Genomic DNA, 23894 nt, shown 5'->3' on the forward strand with positions numbered 1-23894 from the left:
AAAAAATAAAAAATGTAAATTAAATAAAACTAGCAAACAATTAGTTTTCTAGCTGCATGACTGGATCCCACAGATAATCTAGCCTAAGACACAGGTGTCATGAACATGGTGACTTACTTTATTCATAATATCTAGTTCACAGCGGAGTCGTTGGATGGCACTACCAATTTTAAGGAGCTGAATCCTTAATACATCATCGATAGGAAGACAAGCAGCTACTCTGTAAGAAAAATCTTAAAGACATGGTGGTTTTTCAAGTTTTATAAAGCAGAAAATAAATAATGTCTTTTTGAAATAAACCCTCCCTATAGCATTCACAAAGAACATATTTCACATAAACAATACTAAAATATACTAGCTATCAAGTATATACTCTTAGGAAGTTCTAAAATTAACCTCTTATAATTGGTTTTATAAATGTCTTTTAAACATGACAATCAAGCCCATGTTAATAGAATTTCCTCAAAGACTAGAAAAATGGCTATGGTAACTACCTAATAAACAGTATGTACATAAGCTACATAAGTCCTAGAACTAGGTAGGGTCATTTTTAATGCCACCTTAAAGAACAGGGAAAGTGTTAATGCTCAAGTTTTTCGATAAGAGCTAGTTACTGCAAGTTGTGCAGAATAGGAAAACTGCCTAAAATTAGAGTACTCACAGAATTTAAGAGCTTTGCTACAATTCACTAAAATACTCTCTTTTAAACTGCTCAAGACAAATGTGTATGCTTTTCAGAATAAAACTATGAAACTAAAATTTTTGGTTTCATTACACAGAAAACAAAGTAATTTTAGTAAAACAAAAGCCACAGGAAGGAAGCAGACTTTTCGTACCTATTGGATTTGAAGGAAGAGAATCGTCTTTTAGATTTTCGTCCCATTCACGGAGCTGTTTCTTAATTCTATCCATTAAAGTTTCCTTGTTTAAAGTAAAACCAGCCATAATAAGGTTCACAGACTTTTTACAATTTACTGCCAGATTTTCAGCTAGAGTTTCAATGTAAGTTCTCACTCTATGTACTAAAATCCAAGTCCCGGTTTCAACTCTGTTGTCTTGCGCACAGATGGTCATGGCCCCGGCTCCTCCACCCGGCACTAAGGTGGCCTTCCAGGCTTCTGTCCTGCACTGTCTTTGTAGTGGCACGTGCTCCTGACCTGCTACCTTCTAGGTGTTTTCTTACGAACTGTGTGCAATTGGCCTCTCTTCCCCTTTTTTCTAGGAAGGCTTTCCTAACTCTGTCCACAGGGATAGCGGCCCCTATAAATTACAGGAGCACTTGCTATTTACACCTTACTTGGCACCCATTTAGTACACAAGAGTGCTTCCTGTCTTTTCACAGATGTCTGCAAAAAACACTTGTCTGTTGTGCATTTGTAATGGCCCAAAGTGCTGAAGGGCAGAGTGAACTGTAGTTTCTTGCTGTTGTGCTTGTGAGAAGTGCTCAAATTTCAGTATTTACCCTTCCTAAGATTCCAAGTCTTAGGGGGTTCACTAAGGGAAATGACTAACATTTGTTGAATGCCTACTGTGTGCCAAATACAATAACTATCACTCTCCCCATTTTAAAAACTGAATTTATTGAGATAGGTAATGGTTTGCCTCAAACCATATGGAAAATGATAGAAATCAAGCTTTTAAAAGTCTTTGTGTCTAAAACCCAGATTCTTTGAACACTTCCAGTCTGCCTCTTACTAAGTTTTGCAAGGTATGGTGATGCCTAAGTACGACAATTTGAGGAGAAAGAACACTGGTGGATGCAGTAGACTAACTGGGGTCAAGAGACCTAAGTTCATCTACTTGTTTAGGAAAAACAACAAAACACTGTTATGGGATTCTTTAATTTTCGAAACCTACCTACCACTTAACACATTTCAAATCCTTAACAGACCCTAAAACATCTCATTACCTTATCCTGAATTTATAAGCCACTAGAAACTGGGAAAATGAAAAATTCTATAAAGGGGAAGTAAATCCAGCAGAATTTGATTCCTTTGCATTCTACTTAAATGTAAAGAAGGGCATTAGTTCTGAAAATGAGATACCGCTGAGTATGAAAGCCCATGTTTCATTCTAATGACCCTTTATTATGACAAGGCTTACCCTAGAGATAAAAAAGTACAAGGTAATACTTACAGCATCATATAAGGAATACAGCCAGCGAGGCCATGAAGTCAAATTTGCACAATGAAACTTTCTCTGAAAACAGAAAAAAAGTCACTTAAACTCTATATAGATTCTTATGGTGGAAAGAACAGTGTTTGAAAACTGATTTTGGCCCTGGAAAATATGTTCTAAATTCAAAAATAGGGAAAAATTTTGTAGATAACACTATTAACAGATGATTCATTACCTACTAAATGTGACAATCATGGTTTTACAGCTTTCAGTTTGTACTGCAAGTAGAATCCTCATTCTTACTGGGATGGTTTAACATTTTAATGCTGAGGATAACTTAGTGAAGTTATGGTGAACTTGAAGAGTGACTAAACATAGTTATGTTACAGCATAACATATCACATTATATGCCTATTAATCATTTGTTCAGTATATGCAGGGAAACTAAAAATATAATCCAAATTGTCTTTGTGTAAAACTTTAAATGGCTTTAAAGTGAATTACTGTAGAGGCACATATAATAAATGAGTCCATTCTAAGAAAAAAAATGATCATAACTTGAGAGTCCAGGATGAAGTCCCCCATTTCATAGAACTCCGGGAAAGGGAAAAACCACTGGGTAGCTCTTCCAATTGTTGTATTTTAGAATCCAAATGCAAGCATGCCTAAATCCATAGAAAAATGTGAGTTAAGGGGCGCCTGGGTGGCGCAGTCGGTTAAGCGTCCGACTTCAGCCAGGTCACGATCTCGCGGTCCGTGAGTTCGAGCCCCGCGTCAGGCTCTGGGCTGATGGCTCGGAGCCTGGAGCCTGTTTCCGATTCTGTGTCTCCCTCTCTCTCTGCCCCTCCCCCGTTCATGCTCTGTCTCTCTCTGTCCCAAAAATAAAAAATAAAAAAACGTTGAAAAAAAAAATTTTTTTAAAAAGAAAAATGTGAGTTAAATTCCAGTAGAATTTCTGTTTTTGATGGGAAGACTCAATAATTAAAATGTGAGTCCTCAAAGCACATATTCAGCGTAATAATACCAATGAGATTGGAATTTAGAAGCATAACTTAAAGTTCACCTGGAAGAAGAAGTAAGAACTCCCAAAAAAGTTTGGGAAGAGAAGTATTCTACAGGACACAAAAATATGATTGGGAATGCACTATAGCAGTGCTATTAATAGGAACAAATTGTAAACAACCTAAATGTCAACGAACAATGAGTACATTAGAGTATGTAATACACTAGGGGATACTTTGCACCTGATCAAACAAGGCATATCAAACCTACAGAGCATAAAGAATGATTACATCTTCCTCAATAAAGAAAACAAAACCTATGTAAGTACAGACATTCATAATTTTGTAAACTGTTAACGTGGGGCATGACACATGAAAAGTGGGTGGGAAAGGAGTAAGGTGGCTCAAAAAGGACTGTCCCAGAATAGAACAAGAAAAGCAAGCTGTAAGATTTAACAGAATGAAAGGGAAATCCTGTGCTTGCACCTGCATGACCAAACGAATGGGCATGAAATGAGGAAACATGGGTACACCACACATGTGAAAAAGACTTGGGGGACTCAGCTGATAGATGAACTAACCAATGTGCTGCAGAGCTCACATCCTACTCTCCCTGCAATCTTATGCTAGAAGATGTCCAGAATCTAAGAAGAGACAATAATGTTACCCTTCTGTGACAGTCAGAAATGGGAACTTTAATTGTCAGGGGCAAGGATGCTAAGAGGAGGTCAACAGTTTGCATTAGGGATGTTTAGTTTGGAGCTGCCTCTCAAGGGGACGTGGTAATTTCTTTTAAATATTTTAGGGAACTACTACGTGGGTGAGGATGGACTTGTTTCTCAAGGCTCATCCACTAAAGCTCAAACTCAAACCAATGGATTCTTTAATGAGAGGAAGTTTCGGCTCAATCTCATCTTTCTTATATTTGAATCTACCAAAAGACGGGTCTGGGATGGCCTCCAAGTACATGTTCAAAAAGTGATTTAAGCCAGAGGAGCCAGATTGTAAGGCACTTAAGTTACTCTCCAATCAGTTCTTTACTTCTAAGACCAAAAACTAAGGCTAAAGAATTTTGTCACACTCCAAATAAATGCTACAGAATAAGCACACAGAATAAAGAACTACAACAGCCTTTCAAGTAACTGTGAATATGTAGTAATAGCAATGGCAACCACTTTATTGGTCTTAAAATAATTCTTTAAGGTTGGTAGTATTATCATCCCCATTTGAAAAAGAAGGAAACAGGCAAAGAAGGATGGTAAAACTTGCCCAAAGTCACAGTACATGGGGAGCTGCTAGGCTGTGCATCCAGGGAGTCTGACTGTAACCATTATTCATTCAAGAAATATTCTGAGCACCCAGTACGTAGGTGTCAGGCATTATCTTTACACACTGGGAGTATACATACCAGTGACTAAAACAAAAAAAGGCCAAAATCATTGGAGCATACATTTTCTTGCAGAGCAGCTTACTTTCTAGCAGTATACTTAGAATTACAAAGTGACAAAAATCCAACAAAGCTTCAGTCTGGCAGACTGACACACTACACACTCCCAATTCAGTTATTAGTATATACTTTACACATCAGAATGATCATTTTTATATTACAAAAGCGTAGCATTTTACTTGGCATCCATGTCAAGATAAAGAGAAACCAAAGTAATTTATTCATATTGTAAACATGACTTCCCACTGTAACAGAGAACAGAATGTGGCACACTAGTGTATTAAGAGCAATGCAGCGGGTCAGGATCCTTACCATTCGCCCGCCACCCTGCATCCTTTGTGAATGTGAACACACTGCAACTCATGTGTCTCAGTTCTGTAACTTTTTAAAGTGAGAACATCAATAAAATTCTTTTTCAGGGTTATCTTGACAGATTCTAAAGTTCTACTTACAGATCCATTACATGTTTATCCTTAATATTTGTGATGTGCTTTATACAGTCAACTATGCAAACTACAGCTAGCTTTTACAGAGCCAACGCCCAAATTTAAGCCATTTCAATATCTCAAGTTTAAGAGTCCCAGTTTAGACTTCTGGCACAATGTCAATGGCTCCTGTCTTCATCTGGGTAACACTGATGGCAAGTTCTGGCAATTTATGAGCATTCTTCACATGTATCAACACCACAATTTACTTCATAAAAGGGCTACACTTCAAAAAAATTTTTAGTACTAGCCTAAAAGTTAGGTGCTTACAAGTGACCGAAGTGTGATTCTCTAGTAAAGAAGTATTCACTCTGGGAACAGGATTTACTATGGAAAGCAGAAACGCCCTGAAAATGAATCTGTTCCCTGAAGGCAATCCATCACATTCTTCCATTGTAAAGCCTGCTTCAGATTTGCCTTCCAACAATGTGGAATGTTAAACAAATGTGAAATTCCACTTCAATGGCTCTTTGAAGAGTAATAAAATTGGAAAAGCAATGTAAAAGGCGAAACATGAATAATACATCATTGCCACTGATATACACAGTGGTCAAAGGTGGTCATTTGTTGTATTAAATCCCATCAGCATCAGCAATGTAAATAATAAAAATAATTTATCCCAGGAATGCAAGGGTATGCTCTTTCCTGCTCCAAGACTGCGAAACTACTAATGGCAGGTACACAACTACAAGGATACGACATATGCCTGGGAAATCACTGCACTGTCCAAGGAAGTCCCTGACTACACACAGCCTAAGCTTTCAAGACCTTTTTTTCTCTAACATAAAAAAAGCCAACAAATGTTACTGTCTTACTGCTACTATTACTATTCTGGGACAAAGCAAAAAGTTGTCTTTGTAGACAAGTTCCTATGGAAAGGTTAAGCAATAGTAGCCAGCGAGACCTTGAAAAAAGAAAAGACCAGTAATATATACCAGTCATACATTTATTTACAAAAATTAAAAATTGTCAACAGTTAGAAAAGTGTTAATGGAGGTACATAAAGAGACTGACAACAAAGCAGAAGAAAAGTAAAATAAAAAACATGAATTTGGTCTTTGGTAAGGGGGCACCTTGTATCAGTGAAGGAAAATAGGGGCTTTTCAGAAAATGGTAATAGGACAATGAAGAGCCATCTGGAAAAAAAAAAAGTGGAGTTGAATTCATACCAGGATAAACTATATGTGGATAAAAGCTTAAAAAGTTTTGATGACATTAAAAAGCAATGAAATCAAAGTCAAAAGTAAAAGATTACATTCTAAACATTTAAAAAAATAAAAATTCCTTTGTATGAGGAAGTAATTTCTAGCATTAACAAAAAAGGTAAATTTAACTACCTAAGGAAAAAAAAAACCCTTCTGTGGGACACCAAAGACAAAGTCAAAAGACAAATCACAAAGGGAAAATGTGTGGAACTTACTAATTCCAGACAAAGGGTAAGTTTCCTAACATATGAAAAACTCCTAAAAATCCACAAAGAGCAAATACTATGAACAGGCACTTCCTAATAAAGGAAATACAAATTGTTATTCAACACAAAATGTTATACCTCATTTCATATCCAAAGAAATTCAAATTAAACCTCCAAAAAGATTCTGTGTTTTACTTATCAGATCAGCAACAATTAAGTTGGATACTACACTGTGAAGCCATGATGACCACTGCTGTCAGACTACACACAGGAACAACCTCCTTAGTAAGGTACTCCAAGAACATCTGTCAAAATTACGAATGCAGATTCCCTGTCATCCAGTAATCCCACTTCCAAAATTTATTATATATTTTTGCCTGTATGCATGGTCATTTGTATACAACACTTAGTGCAGGTCTGTCATCCAGAGGTGACTGGTCATGTAAATTGTAGCTTAGCCATAGAAGGGAACACCGGGGCAACTTTGAAAACAAGGAAGCAGTGCTCCAAAAGTTGATACAGAATAATCTCCTGTAAGAGAGAGTAAGGTCTAGGATAGTAGTGTATCTTTTCACCTAACAAAATGGAAAGAAATGAACATATTTGTGTCTTCAAAGAGAAATTCTTGAAGACTGAGAAACTAACATGTGAGCCCACTTTCAAGAGCTTTGCTCTTCAGAGCCAGAACCAGTGTTCAATTCTTTCCTGCTCCCGCTCCCTATGAGCACCATTTATAAATTTAGCAAGACTAGAAAGATAAGCATCAATCACTTTCTTAATTGGTTTCCACATTTCATTTCTTTTTACATTTCATATGCAACTCTTTTCTCATTAACACAGTAAGACTATATAACAAAGAGAAAGTCTGGGTTAGGAGGGGGCGCACTTAAAAATGTATGTCATATTCCCAAGTACGTTAAAGAAAAATTTCCTTATTGTGAGAATCCCAATACAATCAACCCAGCCAAGAGTGAAAGGCACTGTGACAGGAAAGGAAAGAAAGAAGTATTAGTTTCAAAGATCAAATCACAGAATAAGGAATGTTTCCAGATGGAAGTGAGTTTTGGAAGAGTGTTCCCTGATTATACTAGCCTAACTTCTTAATCATTAGGGACATCTTGTCAGATGCACCCTTGTCAGAATGGAAGATTACAAAGGAATACTTGTGGAAGCTTAATTTTGTCATTTAGAATGTTCAGTTCTCAAGGGCAAATGTTAAGAAAAGTGTGTGCAAACAGTTTCAAGGTTAACTGAATACATCTCAGGAAGGCTACACTGCCATACCCTTTAAGTATCGTTTCTGCTGAAAAAGTATTTGGCAACCACATAAGCTTGAGTTGGCTTAGAATCATCTAAGCATCTCCCAATTCTGACTACCTTAACTACCTCTCAGACGTGTAGACAAATGGATGCACTGCTTCATATCCTGGTGAGATGTTTAAGAGTCAGATCTGAATAAAGTGAATCAACCCTTAGATCTGTCCTAGGACAAGCAGTGTTATGTAATCCAGTCCCTGATAAGTCAGCATCCAGCTAAAGGCACAGTAAGCTGAACCACTGAGACAGTATCAATCAACGCACATGGGGTTCCGGCCAATGGCACCTACCCCTTTTCCTTCACGTGGTGAGTGGCTCAAAGCGGCCTCTCTAAAGTAGAACAGAGTTTTTAGGTCATGTGTAGTCCAAAATAGATCAGCTAGCCATTTGTCTTGGCCTAGTGATCCAGACCCAAATTTCATAATCTAAGCAACTTTACTCAAATTTTAAAGAAGGAAACCCATTAAACAATTTGAAAAATACATGGGATGAAGGAATTGTATTTCCTTAAACCTTTCATACCTCTCTCCTTCCTTAGCACCTTCTGTTTAGTCCTTGGCAACTCTGAATATGAAAATAACATATTATATACATATTATTATTATCATTAGAGAAATAAATATGATTATTATTAAAGAAATATCACAAAGGGGAAAGAGGACCTGGTTCCAAACAAACATATGCTTCCTTGGTCTTTGCATTTTTGGCTTTCTTGCTCTTGGTCTGCCAGTGACAATTGAGCTGCAAAGGCTTAATTCAGAACTAATATGACAAGCTAAGATTCTTTTTTTTTTTTTAATGTTTATTTATTTTTGAGACAGAGAGAGACAGAGCATGAATGGGGGGGGGGGGGGTGGTCAGAAAGAGAGGGAGACACAGAATCCGAAACAGACTCCAGGCTCTGAGCTGTCAGCACAGAGCCTGATGCGGGGCTTGAACTCACGGACCGCGAGATCGTGACCTGAGCCGAAGTCGAACGCTCAACCGACTGAGCCACCCAGGCGCCCTGACAAGCTAAGATTCTTTAACCACAGAATAGAAGAATTCAATCAGTAATACACACAAGAAGTAAAAAACCAGTCTTACTTGTTTAACCCACAGACAGGACACACAACCAGTACAGAGCATTTAAGTCAGGAATCAACTACAATCACTCCCACCCTATGCTTACAAATTTACAACAAGAGTTAAGTTAGGGTTTTTTAACTGTTGCTTTTTAGCAACCAGTCTTAGTGTGGAAGAACTATGATATAAATCGAAATACATTACATCGCCTAAAACCCAATCCTGTGATTGAAATATATAATTATTTAAATACATAGGCAGCACCTTGATGCAGTTTCCTTGCCACATAACATCTCAGCAGCACCCAGTGCTGAACACACTATCGGGCATGAATGACTTAAAAAATTCGAAAACCATTCCCTTGGAGCCCATGTACATCAGAGCTGACTCTGACGTACTTATTTCAAAGGTGACATTTAAAATGACTACATGACAGCAAAATCTTCCACTGTTCTACCCTTAAACTTAAACAAAGGTAAAAGTGTATTTGAAGTGTCTGTATCAGTTGTGAAACAAGTACTGCCTAGCTATAGAAAAGTTGTCTGCAAAGTTAAAGCATACGTATCTGTTAAATCTTCAAAAATATTAGTTTCAAGGTTGTGTGGGAATCCTTAAGCAATCTATTTCTACATTTCCTCTTGGATTCTTTTTAGAAATGCTTGTTAAAACACACAAAACCATATCTCAGACTGTCCAACTGAGGTACAGATTACTAAAAACAAGAAGCCTACAGACACCTGGTTATAAGCCTGCTGTCCCCCAAGGAGCCATCCTCACAAAGTCCTCTCTGAAAACTGGATGAATTCTACCTTAGGAACATTACAAGTGGTGGTACACTGGCTAGTTTATAAGACTCCTTTATCAATTATCTATATTAATTTATATCAAATTAGGATCCTACGAAAATTTATTCAAAATTAAAACCTGTACCACTTCATAAAGAGAAAGGAGTGACTGATCAATGTAAGACTTTTCAGATTAAAATGGAAATGTCTCCATATTTTTAAAAGATAAACCTCAAAGAGCCGATTTTTTCTAAGTTTAAAGACAAGTGATCATTTCCTTTATGCAGAAATCATAAATATTAGCTATTTTCTAAATTTATTTAGGTTTCATTTTTTGAGAGAAAGAGAGACCACGAGTGGGGGAGGGGCAGAGGGAGAAAGAGAGAATCTTAAACAGGCTCTGTGCTCAGTGCAAAGCTTGAACTCATGACTGTGAGATCATGACCGGAGCGGAAGAGAAGAGTCAGACGTTTAACCAACTGAGCCACCCAGGTGCTCCACTATTAACTACTTTATACTCAAAACTGATACATCTGAAAAATGAGTAGGAACAGGCTTCATCAAATTTTTTTTGGGGATAAAGAGTGATATAGCCTAAAGGATTATGTGTGAGAATTAATGCCCAAACAAGCAGTGCTTTCACAGAGCACACATACTGTGCCAATTTTTGTGATGTCAACCGTGTTATATAAAAAGAGAGCTAAAATGCTTTCAGAAGTCTAAAAGATTTGGAACATACTACTACCACTTGGAACTCTCCTCTCCTTAAGGTGATGTGTTTATGATTCAAGAGCCAAACATGTAATCTGATTAGAGTTTAGCAAGATTTCCACAGAACTAAAAATCACAAACTATTAACTAGTACACAGCTGATAGGCATAAAAGCAAGAACACCTTACAGTACTGTGACATTTGACTATTTTTGCAAACTGCTTTTATGTAAATGGCTGCCTATGAAATTTTTAGAAGCTCTAGCTTTGATCAAATGCAGCCAGAGTATTACCACAGAAGGTGTCTGGGGAGTGAATCATGAGACTTGTTTGTGTTCCTTTCTCAAATACAGGAAAAAAGCAACCTGTCTTCATTTTCTGAAGATGCACAAAAAATTAGTTTCTCACCTTCTGGTATTTCTGCCACCATTTATATGAATACTGGTCTTCCCATGAGACAGGTTTTGAAGGAAATATCTGGCATTTATTGAGGGATTCTAACTGAACTGCAGACATGGTTGAAGGCAACACACACTCGGGAAGAATTTGCACTTTAGCTTGCTGGATTCTAAAATAAAGAGAACCAAGCATGGTGTTCATTTTTAAAATAAACTAACTCAAACTACTAAGTTTCTAAACATTATGGGTAATTTTAAATACTAAGACTTTCAGTTTTTTTCTTAAATTTCAGTATTCGTCAAATGCCGACATTAATATTATTGCAAGAATTTTCAGAAAATACTGTAGTTCATAAATCATAGCAAAGATAACCTCAAATACAGATTTTCAATCTCACTGTAAAATGGAAAGTGAGATTGGTACATGTCAGACAAACACAGAGTTTATTAATGAAACAAAATTTAAAAAATCAATATACAACCATCTATTACCACTTGATACTTCTAAATTAGTTTCTCAGACATTCTTGGACACTCCACCTCTTGCAGCTCCCACCTTTTCCCTGGCTGTTACACTTGTCCCTTAAGTCTAATCTCACTGGAGGAGTAGGCAAGTAAAGAAAGAGAAAATCAAGAACCCATTTATGTGAACAGCTAAAATAAGACTACAGAATTACATGTAGTCTGTATTTCTATGTGCATTCTTTTTCTCCTTCTCAAACATTTAACTTGAAATGCAAAGAATCAAAATATGCATTATATTATCTTTTTTTAATCTAAAAATCACTTAAATTCCCATGAGAGTGAAGTCACCATTTCCAGAATGCTATTTGAGAATATCATAACCGCAAACATCTTAATCATGAGCAAATGCCAATAGGAACACCATACCTATGAGCTATTTTGTCTGGAAGCGTATCTCCTACAGTACAGCTCTTGAAATGTAGACTGTATTATACATTCAAATGCTGGAACAAAAATCTGTCAGATTGCCAAAGTTCAACATATAAAAGGTCTCTGCTTCATTATTAAGTATGTTTAGAAATTCTTACGTGGTTTTTCATATTAATCATGGTCCTGACCTACAAAAAGTGAGGAATGAAATTTTGATACTTCTGCTTACTGAATGAAACTAGCTAACTCGGTTAGACTCATTTCACTAACTTCTTTTCTTTCCTGCAAGATCAAAGATATGTCTACACAATTTCTCAGAATGTTAAAACAAACGAACATGTTCAAACTGTGTTCAAATATTATTATATTAGAACTCCTAAAAACAATAACATCTTTATTTTCTTCACCTGTCACATGAACACAAATACTTGGTTATCATATTTTTAAAACAAAAGTGTGTGGCATTCTACAGAAATGTTTAGAAATCCAATTCTTCTTTAATTAAGGTCACCAGTAACTAAATTAAAAATGATGTTTAACTCAACTATCACATAAGATTTTGTTGTATATGGATAAAAACATTAATGCTGTTGAAAAATTGGTTTACTCATCATTTTAATAATCAGTCTGTGGTACCAGCTGTCTGAATTGCCTTGCAGGCCTGAGCAACACTGTCTGCTCCTCTTGTTAGACACGCCTGGGGTCAGCTGCACACACAGGGCTGGTTCTTTGTTTTTAACATAAGCTACTTTTGTTTCTTCCCAACATGTTTATAGCAGTTGTTTTGTTATTATAGTTACATAATTTATATAAATATTACAAAAACCAATGAAATGTGACTTAAGAAAAATTGCTATAAGAAACGAAGTTGAGCAATAAAAACTGCTTTCAAATTAGGTTTAGACAGTTCGAATAATTCTGATGATTAATGGTCTCAATTACCACAAATAAGAGAACTTCTATAATTCCAAATAGGGTATTAATCTCCTCTTCTTCTCAATATGCAAAGGAATACTCAGGAATTTCTGAAGGGTTCTACAGTGATTCAATGACATACTTACACTTTTTAATTTTTCAAAAAAACCAAAAAACCCTTTTGTGTGTTCAGAAAATGCCAAAGAAATAAAGGCTCTTAGAAAAGGTTAGAAGGCAACCGTATAGTTTTTATAAATGAAGGGTCACTTACGTAAAAGACAAATGACTATTATCTCACACTACTTGACTGGAGAAAGGGAAATTGGCTTGAGTTTCGAAGGGGCTATGGAGGAGTTCTGGTAGAGTGGAAAGAGCATGAGTTTGGAAGTGAGGGGGCCCAGAACCAACCAAAAGTAGCTTACTACCCACATCACTTCAGGCAAATCACTTAACCTCTCTGGTACTTGTCTTGTTTGGAAAAAGACAAAATGCACTAGATTATCTACCTCCAGAGTGCCTTCCATCTCACCACTTCTACTGAAGGCAGCTACAGGGCTAGAGGGGCAGTGGAACCAGAGAAATCTAATTCCATGGAACCTTTTTACACTAAAAAGACTCACTTTTGTGAGAGGTCTTAGCAGCGGGCTACAGAATAGCAGAACGTGCCCTTTCCAAGTTTTGTTTAACCCTATCAGTTTCATGTTAATCTTTGCTATCAAACACATAGTCTTTGACCTGTTTTCAGAGTTAATCGTCTACTGCCATCTTGTGTTCAAAACAGTCTTCCCACAGTCAAAAGTCAAGAAAGTCTCAGAAACCTAACTTTTCTCCCAAGTCAAGTTTCTTTTATAGTTCCTATAACATAGTATTCACACAAATAATCAAAGATTTAAAAGCAGGAGGATAGGAAGTACTTTAAATATGGAACTGTTAGTAAGATCTGTAGTAACAAAACAGTTTGCTAATTATCACAATACACAGCCGTCAGGAGGACACTGTTTGATTCATTCATGTGGCATTTAGGGTCCTAACTACAGAACATACAGAAGTGTTAATCATTGATTGTCCTCAGGCAGTTCATCTATTGAGGGAGATAGACATACAATCCTGTAATGACAATACAACATGTTAACACCATGAGAGTCTGCACCGTGAAATGTTCTGGGGGCGGGGGTGGGGCGGGCACCACTGAGAGCTCTGGCACCTCACCCCTCATTTCTTTAGCCCCAAAGGGATGCCTCACCCACCTGTACTTCCATAATTCAGTGATATTTGTAAATGCCCACCATGAGAACAAAACAAGACAAAACCTCTGAAGTTCTACACGTTCAGAGCATATCTGTTCAACACAGAGGTCAGATAAAATTTTCAGCTCTGGTTAGGAGACCAATTCACTAGGACTGGGTGAACCCCAAGAACCTGTATCTTTGCAATACTTCACAGGTGATTCTTATGTGCCAGAGTTAAGAACCACTCTCATACGAGGTAACATGCAATCATCAGGACAAATGCATATTTTGTTTTGCTTTGTTTTTAAAAGGATAAAACAAGGTGAATTGGATTTTTTTTTAAGTGAGGTTAGTGGTCCTTTAACTTGTGAAAAAGCTCAAACCGTGAGAGCTATGCCACACTGTTAAAACAATTATACTTAGAGAATTTCTAAACTTTGTAAGGTATAGAGACAACAAGAATTTACTGATCGCTTATTACATAGTTAATACATTTGTAAGTGATATAAAATTCGCACCAGAGATGGGCGCTAACTATAAATGGTTCCTACACCTCAGATGGCGCACTTTGCAGGAGCAACCACTGTGGCTTTCACTATCACAGGAACGCTGCAAACACCACAGCTGTCCTGGTGAGCGCACAGACAGCTAAGAAGCCTGTGGCCTCCCCACCCTTTTTCACTCTGAAGAGAGGCCTTCAATCTCAAAGCAGCCATATCCCCAAAGACATTGTTCTTTGGGTTTATGCTACTATTCTCAAATGTGGAGGGACATGAGAATCACCTGGAAATCAGGACAAAAGATGCTGCAGACTCACCCCAGGTTAACCACTCTCTAGGGGTGGGAGATGAGAATGAAACTCAAGCCTCTATAGTTTTAAAAACCTCCCATGTGGTTCTGATGCATACCCAAGTTGGAAACCACTAGGCTATACCTTCAAAGGGAAAGAGAACAACTAATCAAAAGTTAAAAAATGTCAAGGGTCAGTAAAATAGGAAAAAAATCTAAGAAAACCATCTCATTTAATGATACACATTTTAAGATATATGGTATTTCTTACCCATCTGACTGTGTTCTTAGCTCAAGAACTTTGAACCTTTGTCGTCCAATTGCTTTCACTTTCACTATCTCAATTCCAAAATCCTGTTCTTCTCGATAGGCATATATCTCTGCTGTTGTTCCAAACTGTGCTTCCCTCTCCTGTACATTACTTCCAAGGTAAATTTTAAAAGAAAATAGTTTTGAACATTTAATTTTTAAACATGCAAAGTTGGCAAAAGCAATACACATGATGAAAAAAATAGTACAGCAAGTAGCCCTTATTGCAAAGCTATCCTAATTTTATTGTAAAATCACATGGGAGAATGTAGATATATAATAAAACTTCAGAATAACAATTCGAGCACTTCAGGAAAATAACAGATTTCCAGTTACTAAAGACGATCTAGGATCGGTAGGGGTTTAAAGTCTCATTTCCCAAACCAGAAATTCTTTTACTTCAGTAGACCATCATTTCTGCTGCTTATTATTAGCAGCATTGTACTGGGGTGGGAAATTCCTGTATTCATTTCTTGCTTCTACTGCTGCTTTCCTCCAGGTGCTATAGGATACTTGAAATTCAGCTTCAGTTTGCCACTGGTCTATACTGTGACAATGTATGAATTTTGAGAGAAAGAAAAGAACAAGCCACTCCTTTGTAAAGGTAACCCTTTACATTAAAATGGAAAAGCCCTCTTTCTCCTTAAATAATGAAAGTTAATGAAAATCCAATTCCAGAAATTTTTATTAAATATTAATGATTTTAAAAATTTCAATTACCAGAAAGCTTAATGTGTGTGACAGGAAATATCTGATTTGGATGGTAATGAGAACAATAAAAATACTCCTACTTGTACCTTCAGTCTTTTCATCACAATTTCTTACCTCACATTCATTTCCAATCTCTTGTGCACACAAAATAATAGTCAGTTTTGGCTTTAACACTGACCTCTGCTGTGACTCTACATGAAAGAGAGTATGTTAAGCAAATCCACTCTAATATTTTACCTGTATGCAAGAACCGCAAAGGTTCTGTCTTTCTGAATTAAATTCCGCACCATGCTGACTTCCTGAGGACGAAAGAGCTGAAGAGGTAAGGTCTGCCCAGGAATCAGGATCATCATCACCTGTGGCAGAACTGGAATAACCTGGCAGCTGTCGTCATCATGCAGAGTCCTGCCGTGAAATTCTTCCATATCAGAGCCCAGATACTATTTAAGAATGAACACAATGATACACGGTCAGAGATATGTCATAATAAGACAAGCTCAACAGACCAAAGAACAAATCAGATTAAACGAAATATAAACGATAGCTACAACATTTATTTAAATAGTAAAGTTGGTGTATCAGCATCCCACGTGAAAATCTCATTCTGATTCTTATGAGAATTTCCATTATCTTGTGAAGATTGTCTCACACACAAATTCAAGAGCATTTTTTAGTTCAAAATATTTTATTTTGACTAAGATAAGAAAACTCATATGTCCAAATATCACAAATGACCACTATAAAATGTCAGCATGGTAGCTAACACCCTGGTAACAAGTACTATAGAGAGTAAAAAGTACTTTTGTAGCCCTACCACTAGAGGAAATGTATGAAGGATGAGAATTCTTCAAAGAATGAGGACATAGTATGAATCTAGGACATAGTATGAAACTGCTGGAAAATAAGAGTTAATTAAGTATGGGTATCAACGGGCAAACAGTGCACGTCCTCCTCCACAATGTCTACCGTGAGGTAATATCCAATGATGCTAAACTCAGTTACTTGTTTTTAGAAACCTCTATCTACTGTTATATTTATGGATCTATTAGAAAAGATCGGCTACTAAATTACATACTGTATGTGATGTTGGCAGACTGGTGTCAAAATTTATGACGTTTGGTTTTTTGGCTTCTTTGCTATCCTGGTCTTCAACTTCCATTTCAATTTCATCTTCTTCCTCACTCTCTGCTGTAAAAGTAGAAGATTTTGAGGGAAAAAACGGATGCAAGAAAATGTCAAAGTGATATTCATCTTCAAATGCAGAGTTCTTTCATGAGGCTTCCGAGCCCAGGAGAAGAGGGCTTCTTCTAAACACTACTCGCATATTGTAATCTCTATAGTACTGTGAAAAGGCAGCTGGAGGGCTGGATGTATGTATGGCTCTCCCATTAACTACATCTTTTTTAAATCAACTATTTTTTTTTTTTTAAGACTAGTTTAAAATTTACATAAAGGCTGCAAAAATAGTATCGAGATTTCCTGTTTATCTCCCATACACTCTCTCCTCTAACTTCTTAGTATGGTACATTTGTCTAAAAATCAGTGTTGGCACATTACTATTAACTAAACTCCACATTTTATTTGGCTACCCTTATTTTTATCTAATATCCTTTTTCTGTTTCAGGATCCCATCAAGAGTAGCACATGACATTTAGTTGTCATATCCCCTTAGCCTCCTCGGGGCTGATTTCTCAAACTTTCCTTGTTTTTGATGGCCTTGACAGTTTTGAGTACTGCTTAGGCATTTTGCAGTGTCCCTCAAACAGAATTTGTGTGATATATTTCTCATTATTACAATGGGGTTATGTACTTTGGGGAGAACATCACAAGAGGCTAAAGGCTGTGTTTATCATATATCAAGGGTGCATACTATTAATATGATTTATCACTGCTGATGTTGCCAGTGATCACCTAGCTGAGGTATTGTCAGATTTCTCTACTGTAAAGTTACTAGTTTCCTCCTTTCCACTTTGTACTCTTTGGAAGCCAATTACTAGGCAAAAGTCACACTTAACAAGGTGAGGGATTATGCTCCCCACTCCTTGAAGGGGAACTATCTACATAAATTATTTAAATTCTTATGGATGAGAGATTCCTTTCTTCTCTCTTGCTAGTAACTAAAAGGACTTAGACAACTCATTTCACCTGATTATGCCTTAGATTCCGCATCTGAAAAATGACAGGCAGGAACAAGACAATCTCTAAATGTCTTTCAAACTCTTAACTTTACAGAATTCTTGGAGAAGACAGGAAAGAGGGAAAGAAGGAAGGAAGAAAGATCCTTTAATTAAAATAGGAAAAGATAACATTAGTACCCAGCAAAAACATTTTCATAGCAGTGACATCAATTCCCTGGCTGTCACTATACTATTAAAAAATGAAATGTCTGTCATCATTTTCATAGGAATTTCGCTTTGGAATTTTAAATTCAAAAATAAAGTTCACTTGAAACATAAAATGTATTTTAAAGGAAACATTTTAGAAAACTTTCTCCACACACAATTTTTAAATTCTGAAAACTAAACTTATCTACTTTAAAAACCTGATGTTACTGATAATAGAAATGAGAGTCAGGAAAGGCTACACTAAATAGGCACTATTCTACTAAATGGAAGTCTGTCTTGTTAATGCCAGTGGGTAAAATTCCTATCCTAGATCTGCAGTTCTCAACTAGGGCTGATTTTACCCCTCAGGGAATATTTGGAAATGTGTGGAAATATTTTTGGTTGTCACAACTAGGGAGCCCTACTGGCATCTAGTGGGCAGAGGACAGAGATGCTGCTGAACATCCCACAAGCTGCAGGACAGTCCCCCACAACAAAGAATTTTCCAGCCAAAGAAAACCCAAAAGTGCTGAGGTTCAGAAATCCTGGCATAGACAAAGTGAATCTCGTTTTTGACCTCATATTTCATGTATTTTCAAATGCCCCAAATACACTTCTGAGTAGATAAAACGTCAATGCAAAATTGTCACTTTCTTTTGGGTGTAAGACTATTTAAATCAAATTACCTCCAGCTAGGTTTCTGACAAGAAAAAAACAAATGTTTTCCAATGCAGTAATTGCCTTGAACTTTCTATTAATTCTTAGAAATTCGTAGGTATTAGGATTTGTCAAAGAGAGTAGTGTAACTTATTTAAACTTATATTTAAATGGTGAGTGGTCTAACACTTCATACAAATTTTTGCTAAGAACACAGAAGTTTCACCAAAAGATAACAACAATAACAACAACAACAAAAATCTCAAGCGCTTTCCTTACATACAGTAGCCTTTCTCATAAATATGGCCAAAACCCACTTCCCCCTACTCAGCTGTTTATTTATTAATGTTTCCCTTGGCCAACACAGATTCTTTGCATCTTAAAGTACTTCCTTTTCACTTAAAGAGTATTACTCTTCAAAACAACTCATACTACATAGGGGAGCCTACGTGGCTCAGTCGGTTAAACATCCGACTTCAGCTCAGGTTCTGACCTCAGCCCTTGTGAGTTCGAGCCTCGTATCGGGCTCTGTCCTGACAGCTCAGAGCCTGAAGCCTGCTTCGGATTCTGTGTCTCCAACTCTCTCTTCTCCCCCACTCAAGCTCTGTCTGTCTCTCCTTCAAAAATAAATAAGCATTAAAAAAATTGGAAAAAAAAAAAAACCTCATACTACATGAATTTATGGACAATCCAATGCTTCTTCACAAAACTCACCTATGATTTACAAAAGCCTAATTATTATATCTACAACCTTTCTGGGCCTTCTCACTCCTGATTCTTTTCAACAAAACACATACTGACTGTTCACAACTATCAGGGTGAAGTCTGATGACTCATCTCATGCAGGAGCAGCATATGAATGCCAACAGAACATCAGTAACCTCCATGAAACGGGATTTGGCACGTTCAGAGTGGGGCTGATGTCTCTGAAATAAACAGCTCAGCTCTTCAGTCAAAGGCTGACAGACTTACCTTTATGTCAATTCAGCTAGGTTGGCTTCAGGAACAACCATTGTGGTTTATTTTTATATAAAAGGTCCCTCCTACACGGTGGGCATGCAATCAGTCTTCTCCAATCCACACAACTCCCAGTGGAGAAATTAATCCTCCAAGCAAAGCTTTCCTTGGGCAACTCCCTATAACCCACAATTGATTCTTGGCAACCCACAGAAAAAAGCCCCAACCCCACTGGCAAGAGACACAAGCTCCCCCAGAACTGAAACACAACCTACCTCCTAGGCCTTCTCTTCCACAACCCCATCCTAACTATGTGCTTTTGGATGTCTCCAGACCCATCTCACAATGCTTTACCCCAATCTCTCTGAAGGACGATACGAGCATCAACTTATCTGGCCCTAAACTTCTGCCTCATACAGATTATAAACCTCCTCAAGTTCCAGACTGTGTATCATACCTCTTCTCAGGTCCACAACACCTAACTGGCACACAGGGAAGGAACTCAGCTAACAGCCCCAGTTTGTCGGATAACCTCTTGGAAAGCATATCCTCTACAGCCTTCCATGATAAATCTGTACAATTATTCCATGCATTTTTTTCTGCCCAGGATTCCAATATAAAGCCAAGGTCCAAATTTTCACGAAACAAAGGAAAAAGAAAATTGAATTTAACATCACACTTATAAGTCTCTCTAATCAAGTATATGAAATACATGCTTGAGAAAAACATGCTAGTACTGTCTTGTCAGTGAAGTGGGTAAGCGACATTGGCTATGCTGACAAAAAGACTCAAACTGCAGTCCTGGGGCTGCTACTGTGTCACCTTGGGCAAGTCACTGAACTAAACTGCTCATCCATTTCTCACTTACCAAACCGGAATCAGAAAAGTTATGTGGGGAGAATTAAACAGAGAAATGCACGCAAAACGCTTACCGCAGGGCCCGTGACACGTTAAACGCTTAACATCTGTTAACTGTCACTCTTACTGAACGGAACAAGTCCAGAAAAAGTAACGGTTACTAACCTGACCAGGTCCCCTATATCCCCTCCCTCCATCCCCCTGGTTTTAACCCATTTCCTAGGACTCAAGTTCTGAACACAAAACGGACGGAGAGGGAAGGGTCCCTGTCCTTAGGAGCAAACCCCCTCCCCGATCCAAAACCCTCGCTCATAGCCTGAGGCGATCCAGCATGAGACAGAAGCGCCAGGACTAGGTCGCTGGCCAAAGGCCTGAGGTGAGGCCGCTTCCCGGGGCGCCCCTGCAGGCCTCGGTGCCCCACCCCGTCCGTCTCCTCAGCCCTCCGGCACCGCTCACGGCTCGAGCCTCGCCCCGTCCCGCCGCCAAGGACCGGCCCCGGGAGGTTACCAGGGAGGAGTGGCAGGTGGTTGCCCATGTCGTGCGCAGCGTCCTGCGGATCCCTCTCGTCGGCCATGTCTGTTTACCCGCAGAGGAGGCTGGGACAGGGCGGCGCCCGGGCAGCCGGAGGAGAGTCCGCCCCGCGCCGCCGCAGCCGCGCACGGGGGCCACAGCGCCCTCTGGCGGCCCCCAGGGTCCACAGCTTGCCGGCCGCAGCCGGGAAAGGGCGCTGCAGGCTGGAAGACTGACTGGCCGCGGGGGCTGAAAGCTGTCTCTGCCACCCGTGACCTCGTGACTTTCCGTCCGCCGCACACACTGCGGAGCCCTGGCCTGGTTCCAGCCCCCCGGCGTGACATTTCACCTGTGGGGGAACTGAGGCTCAGGTGCTTGTCTCCACCTCGCTCTTGACGAAGCAGGCGGGGAACAAATAGAAACCTGTTTATACAGCGTAAACTCCAATTCTGTAAAAGTACACAAATGAAGGCTGGAAAAATGCATCAGTTTTTCCGAAGGTAGTTAGATTATAGCTGATATTCTTTCCAACAATTTTCAGTACTTTCCCATATGTATTCCAAAATTAACACGTATTAATCAGAAGCAAATGCTTGAAATAATGATTCCACAGAATAGAAAAAGGCCTATGATTGACTGGTGAAGTAAGATCCTCTGAATCTGAAAGAGCCGACTCATGATGACTTCAACTAAATAAAAATAAGTTATTATATGGCAAAAGAAGTAAGGTTTGCAAAAAGGAGCATAATTCTGTTACAGTACTGGCGTTGTGACGGGTACGATTTTTGTTTTGGACAATGGACAAAAATTTTCATAGTGTGTTTTCACCATCATTTTTCCAGCAAAGGAGGAAAGCTGAAAAGAGCTTTAAATGAAGTAGAATATTTCAACATGGTGGCAAGGGGAGGGGTAAGAGAAACCAGCAACATTGCTCTAGAGAAAACAGTAATAAATCTGAGATTTAAATAAATGTTCTGAAAATGGGCCTCAACAGAAAGTTAAAAGCTAAAACCTCCTAATGTGTGAGACTCACATGAACCCAATTCTGTGTCATCCTACCTTCTTTCCTCAAATCACTCTGTGGCCTTGGGAGAATCATTTATGGCCTCAGTCCTCACTTTCTCCATTTGCAAAAGGAGAACGGACCAAATACTGCCTCAGATTTGTCCTAGTTACTAATGTCTGCAATATTAATGACATTAATGAATGGTACTAATTACGTTCGAGTTAATGACAGTTACGTATAATACATTATGTTGATGGTTAGTGAGGTTGAGATGATCACTCTGGCCAGTTGAAGGGGGAATCCATGCCAAAATGAAGGAAAAGAAAAATGCAGAAAAGAATGACAGAATGATGAGGGAATGGGTGGGGTATGGGTGTCAGAGAGAGAGAAGGCGGGGGGGGTGCTTGGGGGGGGAAGAGGGTGAAAACAAATGTACACATATACACGTTTGATGTGGTAGCATTATCAATTTCACTGTAATTTATAGAATTTGACTAAATTGTGCTTACCTGCAGAAGACATCTCTTTACACATCAAGCATCTGATGTCTAAATAAGGAAGCCCTGACCTGCTCACGGTCCTTCCCAGAGGTGGCACCCGAACTGCAACCTGCACCCTAGGTCCACCAAAAACCCTGTGGACAAGAAAGGACAGGTTTTAAGTTTGACAAGGTCAGCAGATGTGGCTCCAAGAGCATTAGTTGGTTCTTTCTTCTTTTGTGCATTGTTCCAGGGTCACTGAGGCTACCATCTGCATATGTTTTACTCCCCATTCTCCTCCTTTTTTTCTCTGACTGTTCACATTCATCATCTGCTCCCTCCTTCATTTCATCGCTCCAGAGTCTACCCAGTCATCCAAAGCTCCCTCTTTCAATAGGGATAGTAACAAATGATCACTGAACAAAAACATCTAAGCAAGCGGGTTTCTTGGATTAAGCCCTGGTTATTAAAACCAAAAAGGAAAACATGATCACTCACCATTTATTTTTAATTCAGTAACTTTATCCTGAAAAGAGTATCATACTGACTTCCTCACATTTCTTCTTGCTTGCATGAAATGTGTTTCATTGATAAAGAGCTCTGCAAACCAGAACGGAAGGAAATATATAATATTTTTGAAATATGTAAGTTCATAGATGGTTTCCTGGCAGCTCGAGAAGTGACTTTAATAGGACATAATTAAGGCTGGTTTTAGATAAGAGAAAATGAAAATTAAAAGCCCATTGCTCTTTCAATTTCTGGGTCCTGCACTTTATTAGCAGCAAGGGATACACACACTGGGAAGAGAAATTTCTGGCTCCCTTCTGTTTTTTTTTTTTGTATTCTCTCTAGTTTTTTAATGTGTTAAAGAATGTTCCTACTTTGGTCTAAGCAGTCAATTATCTCTTGTCTAGATTATTGCAATAGCCTCAGTATTGGTCTCTGGCCTTCTACCCTTGTCCCCTATAGCTCATTCCTTTTTTTTGTTTTGTTTTGTTTTTGTTTTGTTTAATGTTTATTTATTTTTGAGAGAGAGAGAGCGTGAGCAGGGGAAGGGAGGGGAGGTAGACAGAGGATCTGAAGTGGGCTCTGTGCTGACAGCAATGAGCCTGATGTGGGACTTATAAACCAGGTCATAAACTTCATGACCTGAGCCAAAGTTGGATGCTCAGCTGACTGAACCACCCAGGCACCCCTACAGCTCATTCTTAACAAAGCAGCCAGAATGATCCCAGGAAAGCACAAGTCAGATCATGTGACTCCCTTGCTCAGAACCCTCCCTTCACTCCCCATCACATTTTTTTAAAGTTTTTATTTATTTTGAGAAAGAGAGAGAGCAAGCATGAGTGGGGGAGGGGCAGAGAGAATCCCAAGAAGGCTCTGCACTGTCAGTGCAGAGCCTGATGTGGGGCTTGATCCCATGAACGGTGAGATCATGACCTGAACCTAAATCAAGAGTTGGACAGTTAACCAAATGAGTCACCCAGGTGCTCTAAGCCAATTCTTAATAGGGGCCCAC

General features: G+C 38.5%; 1 protein-coding gene across 4 annotated transcripts in view; it reads right to left on the reverse strand.

Moving 5' to 3' along the window:
* Positions 1 to 21010, reverse strand: part of CRBN (cereblon) — a 39641-nt gene extending 18631 nt beyond the window's left edge. For 2 of the 4 annotated variants that reach the window (XM_060631591.3, XM_060631594.2), the window contains exons 1-8: positions 20888 to 21010; positions 16660 to 16772; positions 15822 to 16024; positions 14836 to 14985; positions 10748 to 10907; positions 2137 to 2199; positions 837 to 921; positions 118 to 233 (exon numbers count right to left, since the gene is read on the reverse strand). In XM_060631591.3, coding sequence (XP_060487574.1) covers positions 118 to 233; positions 837 to 921; positions 2137 to 2199; positions 10748 to 10907; positions 14836 to 14985; positions 15822 to 16024; positions 16660 to 16772; positions 20888 to 20954 — 957 coding nt within the window. In that variant the 5' untranslated portion in view covers positions 20955 to 21010. The remainder of the gene's footprint in view (positions 1 to 117; positions 234 to 836; positions 922 to 2136; positions 2200 to 10747; positions 10908 to 14835; positions 14986 to 15821; positions 16025 to 16659; positions 16773 to 20887) is intronic. The other 2 variants (XM_060631592.3, XM_060631595.2) reach the window with 2 other exon arrangements.
* Positions 21011 to 23894: the final 2884 nt, after the last annotated feature.

Source organism: Panthera onca, chromosome A2 (genome assembly GCF_046562875.1).
Source record: "Panthera onca isolate mPanOnc1 chromosome A2, mPanOnc1 haplotype 2, whole genome shotgun sequence".
In the NCBI taxonomy this organism is placed as follows: Eukaryota; Metazoa; Chordata; class Mammalia; order Carnivora; family Felidae; genus Panthera; species Panthera onca.